The sequence below is a fragment of the Mesoplodon densirostris genome, chromosome 12 (genome assembly GCF_025265405.1).
Source record: "Mesoplodon densirostris isolate mMesDen1 chromosome 12, mMesDen1 primary haplotype, whole genome shotgun sequence".
NCBI classification, from domain to species: domain Eukaryota; kingdom Metazoa; phylum Chordata; class Mammalia; order Artiodactyla; family Ziphiidae; genus Mesoplodon; species Mesoplodon densirostris.
In genome coordinates, this window is record NC_082672.1 from 103,934,316 (window position 1) to 103,948,486 (window position 14,171).

At 49.3% G+C, this 14,171-nt stretch overlaps 1 protein-coding gene across 1 annotated transcript; it reads right to left on the reverse strand.

Annotated features, from left to right (window-relative positions):
* Window positions 1-1,147: 1,147 nt before the first annotated feature.
* LOC132499920 (uncharacterized) lies at window positions 1,148-13,136 on the reverse strand. The gene is given in 11 exon segments (XM_060114583.1): window positions 1,148-1,431; window positions 3,343-3,397; window positions 3,658-3,809; window positions 9,081-9,234; window positions 10,336-10,674; window positions 11,054-11,230; window positions 11,351-11,420; window positions 11,722-11,863; window positions 12,087-12,216; window positions 12,520-12,646; window positions 12,973-13,136. Coding segments are annotated over 11 exon segments (1,794 nt in total).
* Between the last annotated feature and the right edge of the window lie 1,035 nt (window positions 13,137-14,171).

The following is a 14,171-nucleotide window of genomic DNA, read 5'->3' on the forward strand; positions in this document are numbered from 1 at the left end:
CCTTGTCCCCAGCTGCCTGCAGCCGGCCCCGCACACCCTGAGGGCTGCGTGCCAGTGTCTCTGTGGCCACAAGTGCTCTGGGCTCCCGGTTTCCCGGGACTGGGCCATGGGGGCTGGTGTGGGGGAAGAGATAGTTTCTGGAAATGGGGGGGTAACCATGTGAACTCGGGATTCAGGAAGGGGCCCTCTGCGCCCGACCTTCTCTCTCCACCTACTTGACTCCCCAACCTTCATAACCATTCTCTGGGGACTTCAACCAGCGCCTGGGAACTGTCAGGAACCTCTCCCACTTCTGTCAGCCAGCCTCAGGAAAGAGCGCCCTCAGGAGTCGCTACACCTCCCCAGGGCCTGAATAGAGGGACTTTGGGGATGTGAACTGAACGACCTTCTGGGGAGAGTCAGCGACCCTTTTACTCAACAGAGCAGGAACCCAGTCAGCAGGCTATTTGAGTGGAAGGAAATGAAGTGATTTCCATGGCAGCAGAGCCCCCACCGCAGCAACCTTCCTCCCAGAGCTGCTGGCTGACCTTCTGGCCAGGATCCCTCCTACCTCAGCGTGGAAGGCCCGGCCTCGTGGAGAAGTATAGGTTCTGAGGAAAGACCTGGCACCTGGGTTCTGCTGCTACACTTGCCTTATCTCGTGGCCCTCGTGGCTCTAGCTTTCCCAGAAACCTCAAGGGCTTAAGTGCCTGTGCTTACTCAGAGGCCACACGCCATTCCCCATTTCCAGCCTCAGGCCCTCCCCGTAGCTGCCTCCTCTAGAGACCCCCTCTCCTCAACACTCTCTCTCTCTCTCTCTCTCTCTCTCTCTCTCTCTGGGGATGTGCCTTCTCACAGAAGCTCAACCACAGAGATGCTTTAGGGACTGTGCCCAAACTCCTTCATCCCCAGCCTCTCAAGTTTTTGCTCTGATCCCTGGCACCCCCTGGAGCTGTTCCACCTTTGGAACCTTTCCCAGGTGGCAGGAGTGCCTAGCACAGGGGTAGTGACCTAAGTCTGAGCACTGGCGACCCTAGAAATCTGTTACACACCAACATTTTATTGAGCAGTAAGGGACCCCACTGGGGACAGAAAGGGCTGGCAGTAAAGGAGCATGTGAACCTCGGGGCAGGGTGCATGCTGCCTGACTCTCCATCCTGTTCTTGCTTCAGGGAGCAGGTCCACCATGCTCCAGTCGCCGGTTTTTGGGTCTGGAGCAGCCCAGCTCTTCGTCCGAACTTTCTGAAGAGTGCTTTCGTTTGGGAGCACGTCTGGGGACTGGCTTCACTGCTTCCACCTTTGCTGGTGGGGCCAAAGGAACATCCCCGTAGGCCCGGTAGCCACCAACCAGGCAGTATGTCTCCCCATGCCAGCCCAACTGCGTTTCTCCACACCCTCGGTAGAGGACATGGTAGTGCCCGGGTGTGGGAGGACAAACGGGAGCCACTGCTGCTGCAGAGAAAACCAGAACTGATCAGTCACTTGTGCTGTGCACAGCCTCCTGCCACAATTTCCCCCTCTCATGTCTCTCCCAGTTTCTGGCTGAAGACCTTTAATCTACTTGACATCCAAAACACAGCCTTGGCCCATCACCTCTATGAGTCCCTAGAGAAGGGACACTGGCTGCAAAAGCAATCCCTAGAGCCTATGGCTGCAGCAGATGAGGAAGTCTCTTCACCGTTTCCAGGGAAAACAGTAGAACCCGAAAGAAATTGCACTCATGATCCTCTCCATCTCTCCCTTCCATAACAGAGAAAACATTTCTTGCAGTCTGTCACTTCTGAGGCTTTAATGGAAATGTCTTTCAAGTTTTGGAAAGAAATAATCTAATACAAATCTGTTAAGAACCCCTCTCACCTTGGCAACCCCTCTTGGGCCCCAGTTATACTGCCTGTTTCAACCACACTGAACTCTAGCCCTCTGGTACTTTTATCTAGATTAGAACAAGGCTAAATACTGAGGCAGAGTGATCAGGAGACTCAGAACCGGGGTCTGGGTACCAAGTCTAGGCTCACATCAACGCAGCCTCCTGGGACACCATCTCCTCAGCCCTCCAGTCTCATTAGCACTTCATCACCCCCCCCGCTTCATTCTTCCGGTCTTCCCATCAATATGGCACCACCCTGTCCCCGAGTACTCAGCAACTCAGTATGGGATGTGTCTGAGAGGACCGATAGAGATGTCTGCATGACAGCACAGAGGTGCCTGGGTTTGAAGGTGTGCTTCTAATTGTGGCCCTCTTCCTCAAACTGCTCCATTTACCGTTTGCCAACAAAAATGCACTTGTCTTTTGCTGAGAGGCCATTCAGGAAAGGGTCTGAATGGAAGCATCCTGTAGCCCAAAGGGGAAGGCTACATTATAAAGCTTAGAACCGTCCTGCACACTTGTCCAGGGATGACCTTTCACTTGTCCTCAGCAGTGAGCCCTGTGGGTCCCTGAAGGTGTCCCAGGTCACTGGTATTACTTACATGTGGGAGTGTGCTCAGTTGTACATAGTTGGCAGGCCCCACAAAAACATGTGCCAGCCAGGTGAGGTGGATTGTATCCCATACCTCCTGTGGAGGTGGCCGGTCTGGGTGTACCTGCTGCACTGCCCACCCAGGGAACAGAGCACAGGGTTGAGTATATATAGCCTATGAAGTCCGACATTGTCTCTGACAGTCAGAGAAACTTCCCTACCAGTTCTCCACCAGATGCGAATCTGTTTGGTTGTCAGTTACCATGGAATCTGTTACCATGGAATCTGTGAGAAGGCCTGTGAGGGCATCACTACCCAGTGAGGTCATATATGGAACCTGTGACTTGAGGGGCAGGCTTCAGGAGGAGGGGCAGTTTTTTGGAGGAGAACAGGGTAGAGGCAGAGGTACTCTGCCTGGCCCCTCACACCTGGGCCTCCCCACCAATGCCGTAGTCTAGTAGACACCCCAGGTGGGGCGTGCTGGTGGTCTGGCACAGCCCCAGGGGCCACAGGAGGGCAAGAGAGACCCACATTCTGTGATTGGCTTGAGAGGCAAGATTAACGTAAGAGACGAGACAGCTAGGTTGTATGGCACTTACCCTAAGAGGCAGAGATTTGTGTGGACTGGGGAATCAGGGAAGGCTCCTTTGCAGTGGGCCTGAAGGACAAGTGAGATTTGGACCCATGGGGAAGAGAGGGAAGACATTCCAGTTTGGAAGAATAAAAGCAAAGACACACTCTTCTCGACCTTGTCCTGCCCCCAATATAAATTCATCGCACCCTGAAATTTTTACAACTGAGGACTTAAAAAAACCAAGAGGTTAAGGGGCCTTCGCAGTGGTACACAGGTAGTGGAGAGGTGTTCTGCTCAATGGTTAGGTTCATGTCGGGGCTCCGGGTTTACAGCTGATAGGAATGTGAGGACAAGCTCCTGCCATTTCAAACATTTCCAAGTGATACTGAGAGAGATGTTAAAGGTGCAAAATGCGGGTGCTGAATGACCTCACAAAGTGGGAATGGTGGGCCCATTTTAACATGAAATTGAAAACAAATTCATGACAAAAGGACATAATACAAAATGACAACATAATCGCTACAGGCCCCTCTCCCCTAGAAGTAAAAGTCATTAGAATCCTCTCTCTCCACCATGAAAGGATGAGATAAAGACTCAGCAGCAGCCCCCGTGAGAAGCATGGTCAACAGTGTGAAGAGGTGTTACTAAGGCGATTCGGTCCGCCTCAGAGCAGGAAAGAGACAACTCTGCCCTTAGCCTGATCAGGCCCACAGGAAGCAAGCACATTCGGGGCAGCCTCTGATAGTGTGGCAATGAGAGAGAACCTTCTTGAGGAGGGGACTCCCCGTTGGCCGACCCTGAAAAAGCAAAGATGGGACATTCGTTTAATGGGGCTGTTGCAGAGGCGTTGTTCCCAGGAGGTAGAGACTGCTTCGACTACCATTTTAGAGGTTGGGCCACCGTGGTTGAGAAGCACAGCACCTTCTCTTCCTAAACTGCTTGAATCAGCGGGTACACGTTAGGACAGACGAAGTCAGGCCTCATTGGAGCGGACTGCCTTTGGGAGTGGTAGAATGTAAACTGTGAAGGGGAATGCTCTGGAGGAGGTTTGTCATGGCAGGTGGGCCAGCATGAGACCATTCAGATTCTCCACGGCTCCAGAGATTACTTGACTGGGAGCATCCCTGTGATGTGGCGGGGGGACTCCTACCTTAACAGGACCTGGCTGGGCATCTGGGGAAGGCGGAATAAATGGTTTATTAACTTACGAGAGCGAGAGACTCACAAAAGCACTGAAAAAGACTTGTACCTGGATTCTTGAGCCAACCCTAAGAAAACTTCTCTAGATCTGGAGTAGGGCTCGGGAGGCTGCACTTTTAAGCTTCCTGGGCAGTCCCACCACAGTGGTCCATGGATAGAGTGACCAAATTATTGTGTGTTCTCGGTTGCTTTGGGGAGTCAAAGTGGGCAATATTAAAAACTGCAGCAGGCATACGTATAAACAGGGAATAGTCAAGGCAAACAGAGGTGTATAGTTATTCTGTGCATGCATCAGGTTTGGGAAAAGCTAGCCTGGTGGTTAAAGAACACAACCCTTACGACAGACAGACCAGATTCTGTCCTACTTGCTTGTGTGATTTTGACCAAGTTCTTTTATCCTTCTGACTGTTTCTTCATATGGAAAAGAGCTATGGCTGTACATTTAGCACAATATTCTCTTTTGGCAAAAGTTGCTCTGGGTCCATTTGTGTTCTCTGCAACTGAATCCTTTCCAGTGTGCAAGCATTTTTAAGTTGTTTGGTGAAGTATTACGTTGGACTTTCAACTGTTCATTACTTTGGGCAAAGCTTATGTAGTGCTGCAGAGACTAGAACCCATGCAGAGCTAGTGAGAGGATGTTATAAGCTTATTCTGCCGGTTGATACAAAAGTTTTAACCTTTTCTCCTCTTCCTCCACCTGCCGCCAAGACATGAGAAAGAAGGCAGAGCCTGGAAATGCACACCAGGCAATACTTCTGTGTCAGTTTGCCTTTTATTCCTCTGCCAGTACTTCCCAGAGAGATTTCACCAAAAGTGCCTAAGCTTGCCATGGCCATTGTTGTGAAGAAAGTTTCTCTCTATTGCTAGTCACATCCCCTTTTTCCTTCTCCTGGGGGCTTAATGGATGTTTGGGGGCAGGAACTAAAATTTAAACTAAAAGGTAAAAAACAAAAAACAAAACAAAAGAAAAAACAAGTGTTCTTTTTTTAACATCTTTATTGGAGTATAATGGCTTTACAATGGTGTGTTAGTTTCTGCTTTATACCAAAGTGAATCAGTTATACATAAGTTCCCATATCTTTCCCTCTTGCATCTCCCTCCCTCCCACCCTCCCTATCCCACCCCTCTAGGTGGTCACAAAGCACCGAGCTGATCTCTCTGTGCTATGCGGCTGCTTCCCACTAGCTATCCATTTTACGTTTGGTAGTGTATATATGTCCATGCCACTCTCTCACTTTGTCATGGCTTACCCTTCGCCCTCCCCATATCCCCAAGTCCATTCTCTAGTAGGTCTGTGTCTTTATTCCTGTCTTACCCCTAGGTTCTTCATGACATTTTTTTTCTTAAATTCCATATATATATATATATGTGTGTGTGTGTTAGCCTACGGTATTTGTCTTTCTCTTTCTGACTTACTTCACTGTGTATGACAGACTCTAGGTCCATCCACCTCATTACAAATAGCTCAATTTCGTTTCTTTTTATGGCTGAGTAATATTCCACTGTATATGTGTGCCACATCTTCTTTATCCATTCATCCGACGATGGACACTGAGGTTGTTTCCATCTCCTGGCTATTGTAAATAGAGCTGCAATGAACATTTTGGTACATGACTCCTTTTGAATTATGGTTTTCTCAGGGTATAGGCCCAGTAGTGGGATTGCTGGGTCATATGGTAGTTCTATTTGTAGTTTTTTTTTTTTTTTTTTTTTTTTTTTTTTTTTTTTTTTTTTATTAGTTTCTGCTTTATAACAAAGTGAATCAGTCATACATATACATCTGTTCCCACATCCCCTCCCTCATGCATCTCCCTCCCTCCCACCCTCCCTATCCCTCCCCTCCAGGCAGTCACAAAGCACCGAGCTGATCTCCCTGTGCTCTGCGGCTGCTTCCCACTATCTTTCTAGCCTACGTTTGGTAGTGTATATATGTCCATGCCTCTCTTTCGCTTTGTCACAGCTTACCCTTCCCCCTCCCCATAACCTCAAGTCCATTCTCAAGTAGGTCTGTGTCTTTATTCCCGTTTTACCCCTAGGTTCTTCATGACATTTTTTTTCTTATATTCCATATATATGTGTTAGCATACGGTATTTGTCTTTCTCTTTCTGACTTACTTCACTCTGTATGACAGACTCTAGGTCTATCCACCTCATTACAAAAAGCTCAGTTTCGTTTCTTTTTATGGCTGAGTAATATTCCATTGTATATATGTGCCACATCTTCTTTATCCATTCATCCGATGATGGACACTTAGGTTGTTTCCAGCTCCGGGCTATTGTGAATAGAGCTGCAATGAACATTTTGGTACATGTCTCTTTTTGAATTATGGTTTTCTCTGGGTATATGCCTAGTAGTGGGATTGCTGGATCATATGGTAGTTCTATTTTTAGTTTTTTAAGGAACCTCCATACTGTTCTCCATAGTGGCTGTACCAATTCACATTCCCACCAGCAGTGCAAGAGTGTTCCCTTTTCTCCACACCCTCTCCAGCATTTATTGTTTCTAGATTTCTTGATGATGGCCATTCTGACTGGTGTGAGATGATATCTCATTGTAGTTTTGATTTGCATTTCTCTAATGATTAATGATGTTGAGCATTCTTTCATGTGTTTGTTGGCAGTCTGTATATCTTCTTTGGAGAAATGCCTATTTAAGTCTTCTGCCCATTTTTGGATTGGGTTGTTTGTTTTTTTGTTATTGAGCTGCATGAGCTGTTTATAAATTTTGGAGATTAATCCTTTGTCAGTTGCTTCATTTGCAAATATTTTCTCCCATTCTGAGGGTTGTCTTTTGGTCTTGCTTATGGTTTCCTTTGCTGTGCAAAAGCTTTGAAGTTTCATTAGGTCCCATGTGTTTATCTTTGTTTTTATTTCCATTTCTCTAGGAGGTGGGTCCAAAAGGATCTTGCTGTGATTTATGTCATAGAGTGTTCTACCTATGTTTTCCTCTAAGAGTTTGATAGTTTCTGGCCTTACATTTAAGTCTTTAATCCATTTTGAGCTTTTTAAGGAACCTCCATACTGCTCTCCCTAGTGGCTGTACCAATTTACACTCCCACCAACAGTGTAGGAGCGTTCCGTTTTCTCCACATCCTCTCCAGCATTTATTGTTTGTAGATTTTTTGATGATGGCCATTCTGACCGGTGTGAGGTGATACCTCCTTGTAGTGTTGATTTGCATTTCTCTCATAACTCGTGATGTCGAGCATCTTTTCATGTGTTTGTTGGCCATCTTTGGAGAAATGTCTATTTACGTCTTCCGTCCATTGTTTCATTGGGTTGTTTTTGTGGATATTGATCTGCATGAGTTGCTTATATAGTTTACAAATTTATTTATGTTTATATTTTTTGGAGATGAATCCCTTGTCAGTTGCTTCGTTTGCAACTATTTTCTCCCATTCTGAGGGTTGTCAGAGTCCAGAGTCTTGCGTGTTCCCCCAGTATCCAACTTGGACAAGTGTACAAATAGTGGTGGTCTAAATGATGTAGAGAGATGAATAGTGGAAGTAAGTATTGAAGGTAAAATTAATCGTTCAGTAACGTCACATAATTAATTTGAAGTGTCCATGTTATATTTGGGCAGAGTTGTTCAGTTGGCAATTAGCTAAGTTTGTAAGAGACTCAGGAGAGAGAGATGTAAGTTTTAGGTCAAGATCTGTGATATATATGGTGGCTGGAATCACAAGAGTAGATGAGACCATCTATCAAGGGCAGAAGAGAGCTTCTGAGAAATACACATCTTTTGGCAGAGGGCAGAGTGAGAGTGCCCAATGAAAGAGATAAGGATGTCCAGAGGCAGGAGGAAGAAGTAGCAGGTTAAGATGCTACTGTTGTTAAGGTGAAAGATTTTTCTGAGATGACAAGTTTGATCAACAAAATCAAACATTGCTGAAAGGTGACAGAATGACCAAACAATATTCACTCAATTTAATCACAAATTAAATGTTGGTGAATGCAATTCCAGTGCAGATAAGTAAGAAGAAAAGAGCAGGGCTTCCCTGGTGGCGCAGTGGTTGGGAGTCCGCCTGCCGATGCAGGGGACATGGGTTTGTGCCCTGGTCCGGGAAGATCCCAAATGCCGTGGAGCGGCTGGGCCCGTGAGCCGTGGTGGCTGGGCCTGCGCCACCGGAGCCTGTGCTCCACAATGGGAAACAACAGTGAAAGGCCTGCATACCGCAAAAAAAAAAAAAAAAAGAAAAGAGCAAAATTGTGTGAGTCACGAGGTACATAAAGATAAGAAAATACAGACAATGAGAATAAATACAATTTTTGATCAACTGCACTGTGAAATTAGGAAGAGAGAAAAGGTAACTAGAGAGTTACTTGGCATCAAGCAAGAGTAATTTTTAATGGAAGGGGGGCAGCTTTTTAATGGGAGGGGGCCAAAATAAAATCTCTAAAGAGGAAAACCTTAACAATACCAATGAGGTGTGAAAATGAATGGAAGATACTGAGGAAGTGAGAATAGGTATTTATAAACTATGTCAAAAAGCTATTCTTGGACGTAAAGAGAAGAAGGTAGTTTGGGGTGTTTTTGCTTTATAGTCTGTGTTTTCTCTGTGAAATAAAAGTTTGATGGGAGGTGATGTCACCTCGAGATAGTGCTCATCAAATATCCTATGTGCTTATCTACATTTTTCGTCCTCCTTTGTAGTTCAACTGTTTTCCTTTGATTCGTTGTGGCCAGTGGCAAAGAAGCAGAATCAAGTGTATCACTTCTGAGCTGAGGTCATTAGGAGCCAGTGTCCCTCTTGTCTGGTCCTCTGCTATTGTGACATGGGAGGGCAAATAGTCCAGATGACGTGGCTGCAAGATGGATCAGGACCATGTGATCTGTAAGGGCTTTACTCAGTAGAAAAATAACGTACTCGTATTTTCCACTGAGATTCCTGTGTTCAATAGATCTGCCTGCGAGAGCTGAGAGAGCATAGCGAAGGCGGAAATGACAAAGACAGAGGGAGAGATGTTGGTAACAGATGGAAGGCGCCTGGCAGATAATATATTAAATGGTAAACAAAGCTGCTGGAGTAAGAGAGAGAGTATATAAGAGGTGAGAAGAAGGCCAACTGTATGTAGTATCTAACGCTAAGGAGTGAGGAGAGTAACAACTGAAAAATAAAAATAAAAAGAATGATCAGAAAGAAGCTAGGTGGTATGCCAACAGAAATCATAAGATTGCTATAAAACATAAAGGAAGGTAGTTTTAAAAGAAGCACCATTTAATGGAGTCAGTTGTTTCCCAAAGGCAAAATGCTATGGGAACTGAAAATAAAGCATCTGATTGGATGGCTAAACATTTATGAACAAAAGTGGAACCATTTCAGGAAAGTCATGGGAGAAGACGCTGTGTTACAGTGGGGAGAGTAATCAATATATTGTGAGGAAAGGTGCCTTCATTTGCAAGAAATGCCAATTAAGAAGTGAAGACAGCATTTAAAGGGAAGGGATAATGTAAGAAAATTTAAAAAAAATTAAGGAAACTTGAATAACTCGTAGACAAAGAGGGAGGTATTAGTGAAAGACTGAAAATCAGAGAAAGCTATCTTAAGTTGTTGTTATGGACTGAATTGTGTCCCCCGAAAAATTATATGTTGAAGCCCCTCCTAATTTGACTGTAGAAGATAGGAGATAGGTCCTTTAGGGAGGTAACTGAAGTTAACTGAAGTCATAAGGGTGAGGTAATAATCTGACAGGGACTGATGGTGTCCTTATAAGAAGGGGAATAGATTCCAGAGATCTCTCTCCCTCTGCTCGTAGAGGAAAGGCCGTGTGAGGACACTGCAAGAAGACAGCCGTCAGCAAGCCAGGAAGATTATTCTCACCAGAAACCAATTCTTATGGTATTCAATGCCTTAATCTTGGACTTCCACCCTCCAGAACTGTGAGAAAATAAATTTCTGCTGTTTAAGTCATTCAGTCTATAGTATTTCACTCTAACAGCCCAACCAGACTAATACAGACCTTTATGTACACTGCAATATACAGAAGCTAAACAATGATTGTGAGCCTGAGATTACATCTTGAACAGAAGTGTAATGACGCTTGTGGTACTCACAACGTCACGAATTTTGTCAGAAAGATGTGAAAAAAAGTCAGTCAACCAACGGTTCTGATAGTGGATACCTTCTTTATGTGTTTGACATAAAGCAGTGTCTGACAGCCTCCCTGATACCCATCCGTATCGCAGTTTTGATTCTGTGGCTCCAGTTCCACGTGGCACCAAGGTGCTGTGTACTGTCCATTCTTGGGTTTTTGGGTGCTGTACCTATTGCCAGTAGGTGGGTCAAACCACTGGGGCTCTTCTGAAATCCTCCCTAAATTTGGACCCAGCTTCAGCTCCAAATCCGAGTTTTCAGAGAGCCCAGGGTGAGGCTCACCTGCCACAGTAGACACGTTGGCTAACGGGTTGCACTGCAGCACCCACTCGGACAAGGGCACCATCAGGATGCCACCGTTCTTCTTCTGCAGGGGCGGACCCGTGGACAGTCAGCTTGGCCCCCAGCACAGCCAGCTGCCTGTTCACTCTCTCGGCCCCTGTGAGGAAGGTGTTCATCCCTGGCTTTGAGGTCAGAGTCATCTCCTCTCTGGGTTTGTGTGAATGGAGGAGCCGCAGCCCTGGCCTGGGTGGTGTGTTGGCCCTGGGTTTCCGGGTTTGGAGGAGTATCTTACCACCTAGACCCCCACCTAGGGCTGAAGAGTTCAGGGGCTGTGGACCGTGGGTTTTGGGGGCAGAAGATATTTAACCTGGCGTTTGAGGAAATGGAGAGAGAAGAGGCTCAGGTTCAAGGGCTCCTGGTTTGAATCTCTTGCTTTAGGTTTGAGGGCCAGGGCAGTCTCTCACCAGAAGCTGCAGGATATCATCAGGAACATTGCGAGTGTTCTTGCACATACCCCGGGCAGCTGAGTGGGAGAAGATGACAGGTGCCTGTGACACTTGTAGGGCTCGCCGTGCCACAGCATCCGAGACATGGGCCAAGTCCACCATCGTGCCCAGGCGGTTCATTTCTGCCACCACCTTCTGCAGGGACAGGATGGGGAGAGGGCATGAGGGCTGCATTTATCTTGTGTGTATTTATCTGTAGGGAACAGGCGGGGCTGTACATTCATGTGGGGCAGGGTACGGAAGCCGGGTCCTTACCTCGCCAAAGCCGGTGAGCCGACTGACATTGCTGTAGAAGGGGTGGATACCCTTTGCTGAGCTCTGTGCCCTGCAGGATGGCCAGGAGGCAGTCTGACTGGTGGCCATGACTTGGCTACAAGAGCGTAGAAAGAGGTTCTGTCGAACCGTCTACACCTGCAACTCCCTGATGCAAGAGGAGGGACCCAAACTGGGCTGTGCCTGGCAGTAGGAGGGCCCTTCTGGGGATTCAGTCTTGTTCTGCAAACCTCCATTCCCCTCCCAACCCCAGGTTCAGGGCTGGATCCCAGGGGTAAACTTGCTTTGGGCCCCAGCGTGATCTTGGGCAGATCCCTGCCTCACTGGGCCCTTACCATCTGCACTGTGCTCACCAGGGCGTGTTGCAGGTGTGGGTGAGTGTCACGTAGCGCACACCCAGCGCATAGAAGGTACGCAAGATGGAGAGGCCCCTGTCCAGTGAGTGGCCGCCCTCCACACCAATGAGGCTAGCCAACTTCCAGGTATTGTTGAGAGCTGGGGGCAGGTAGGTCAGATGATCATTTTCAGAGGCAGGGGTAGCTAACTGAAGTCCCTAACACCTACCACCACCAGTCACTTTACCATTTTGTTTTGTTTTTTTGGCCGTGCCGCGCAGCATGAGGGCTCTTAGTTCCCCCACTGGGGATCAAACCCGAGGCCCCTGCAGTGGAAGCGTGGAGTCTTCACCTCTGGACTACCAGGGAAGTCCCCCGTCTACCTTTAACTGAGGTCACAAGCTCCAGCTCAGAATAGGAGGCACATGTGAGGCAGATGAGGTGAAGTTGCTCCAGGGTGAGGCGCACAGCATCGCGTTCGTGGGTCCGGCATGGGATGTAGGCTCACCAGAACTGAGGGAAGGCAAGGGCTTAGTTTGGGCTTTGGAGCTCCTTGGGCTTCTCATCGCCTCCTCAGCTGGCACAACACTCAGTGTGCCCAGAAGTCACATGTAATGCGTTGCTTTTTCTGTGGTACTTGGATGCCCATCAGGTTGGCTCACTGTGACCCCTGTTCCCCCAGCATCCATGGCATGGCACTTTCTAGGTCACTATGGTAACTTAGTTCCAATGTGACTAACCTGTGGTCTCTGAGGCCCCCAAACTGCCCCACATTCCCCAGCAGCCATGGTGGCACCTTGTGTGTCCCTTTGGTACCTGGGCACCCACGAGATCATTTTTCAGCCTGTCCACGCTGGTCTGGCCATGGCAGAAATTGCGCAGATTAACATCCTGTATCCCGTGGTGGTAAAACTGCCTCAGGACCAGGGGCATGTCGTTGTGGCTGGAGGGAGGTCAAGGCAAATAGGTGGGCTCCTTAGGTCTTGGGATGAGGCAGGACACATTGCCTGGCCTGGGCCAGCCTGTGGGTCCCCCACCTCCCACTGTCACACAGACCAAACTAGGAGCAGCTGAGGCCTGGGCTGAGGGGTTCCCACCAGGGAGGGGATGACAGAGAAGGGGAAGGGCATCCATAGATGATGGAGAGGACATCCAGGGGTGGTGTGAGGGAACCTCCCCACTAGCTCTGCATGCTCCGGACCTCCTGCCCTGCCCGGGGCCGGGCTAGGCCCCCAGCGGCCCCCAGCAGCCTGCACACACTGCAGCCACCCGTCCACAAGCAGGAAGTCCCGCATCAGGGCCCGCGTGCGCTCCCGCGGACTTGGGGTGCTGGAGGTGCCCGGCGTGGTCTTCACGGGTAACCGGACGCAGCAGCAGACCCAGCAGGAGCAGCAGACACAGCAGAGGCCGCTGGCTGAGTGCGCGGGGACCATCGAGGCGGGCCGAGGCGGGTCTGAGAGGGGCGGGCAGTGGGGTTCTGCCTGTCGACACAGGGCACCCAGCGGCGCGGCCTCGCGAGGGGGGCGGTTTGAGGGAGGGGATACAGAGTCACAGGACCCTGCGACCCGTGCGCAGAGAGCCGCGATCCGGGAAGCCCAGCAGCCACAGGGCGGCAGTGCCCTCCCGCCCCCTGCTCACAGGCAGCTCCTGCGGGCTAAGCTGGCCTCTGCGGAGAGCCCACTCGCCTCCCATCGCGGGTTCCCTCCACCCCTGCCCCTCTTCCCACTCCCACTGCTCCGAGGGGGCGCCCTAGGTTGCTCTCCCCGGCCTTTAACCTTCCTGTCCAAGCTGTGGTGCTTCTCTCAGAGGGCCACGTTCAGCAGGAGGCCTCCCGGGAGCACACCTTGTCCCCAGCTGCCTGCAGCCGGCCCCGCACACCCTGAGGGCTGCGTGCCAGTGTCTCTGTGGCCACAAGTGCTCTGGGCTCCCGGTTTCCCGGGACTGGGCCATGGGGGCTGGTGTGGGGGAAGAGATAGTTTCTGGAAATGGGGGGGTAACCATGTGAACTCGGGATTCAGGAAGGGGCCCTCTGCGCCCGACCTTCTCTCTCCACCTACTTGACTCCCCAACCTTCATAACCATTCTCTGGGGACTTCAACCAGCGCCTGGGAACTGTCAGGAACCTCTCCCACTTCTGTCAGCCAGCCTCAGGAAAGAGCGCCCTCAGGAGTCGCTACACCTCCCCAGGGCCTGAATAGAGGGACTTTGGGGATGTGAACTGAACGACCTTCTGGGGAGAGTCAGCGACCCTTTTACTCAACAGAGCAGGAACCCAGTCAGCAGGCTATTTGAGTGGAAGGAAATGAAGTGATTTCCATGGCAGCAGAGCCCCCACCGCAGCAACCTTCCTCCCAGAGCTGCTGGCTGACCTTCTGGCCAGGATCCCTCCTACCTCAGCGTGGAAGGCCCGGCCTCGTGGAGAAGTATAGGTTCTGAGGAAAGACCTGGCACCTGGGTTCTGCTGCTAC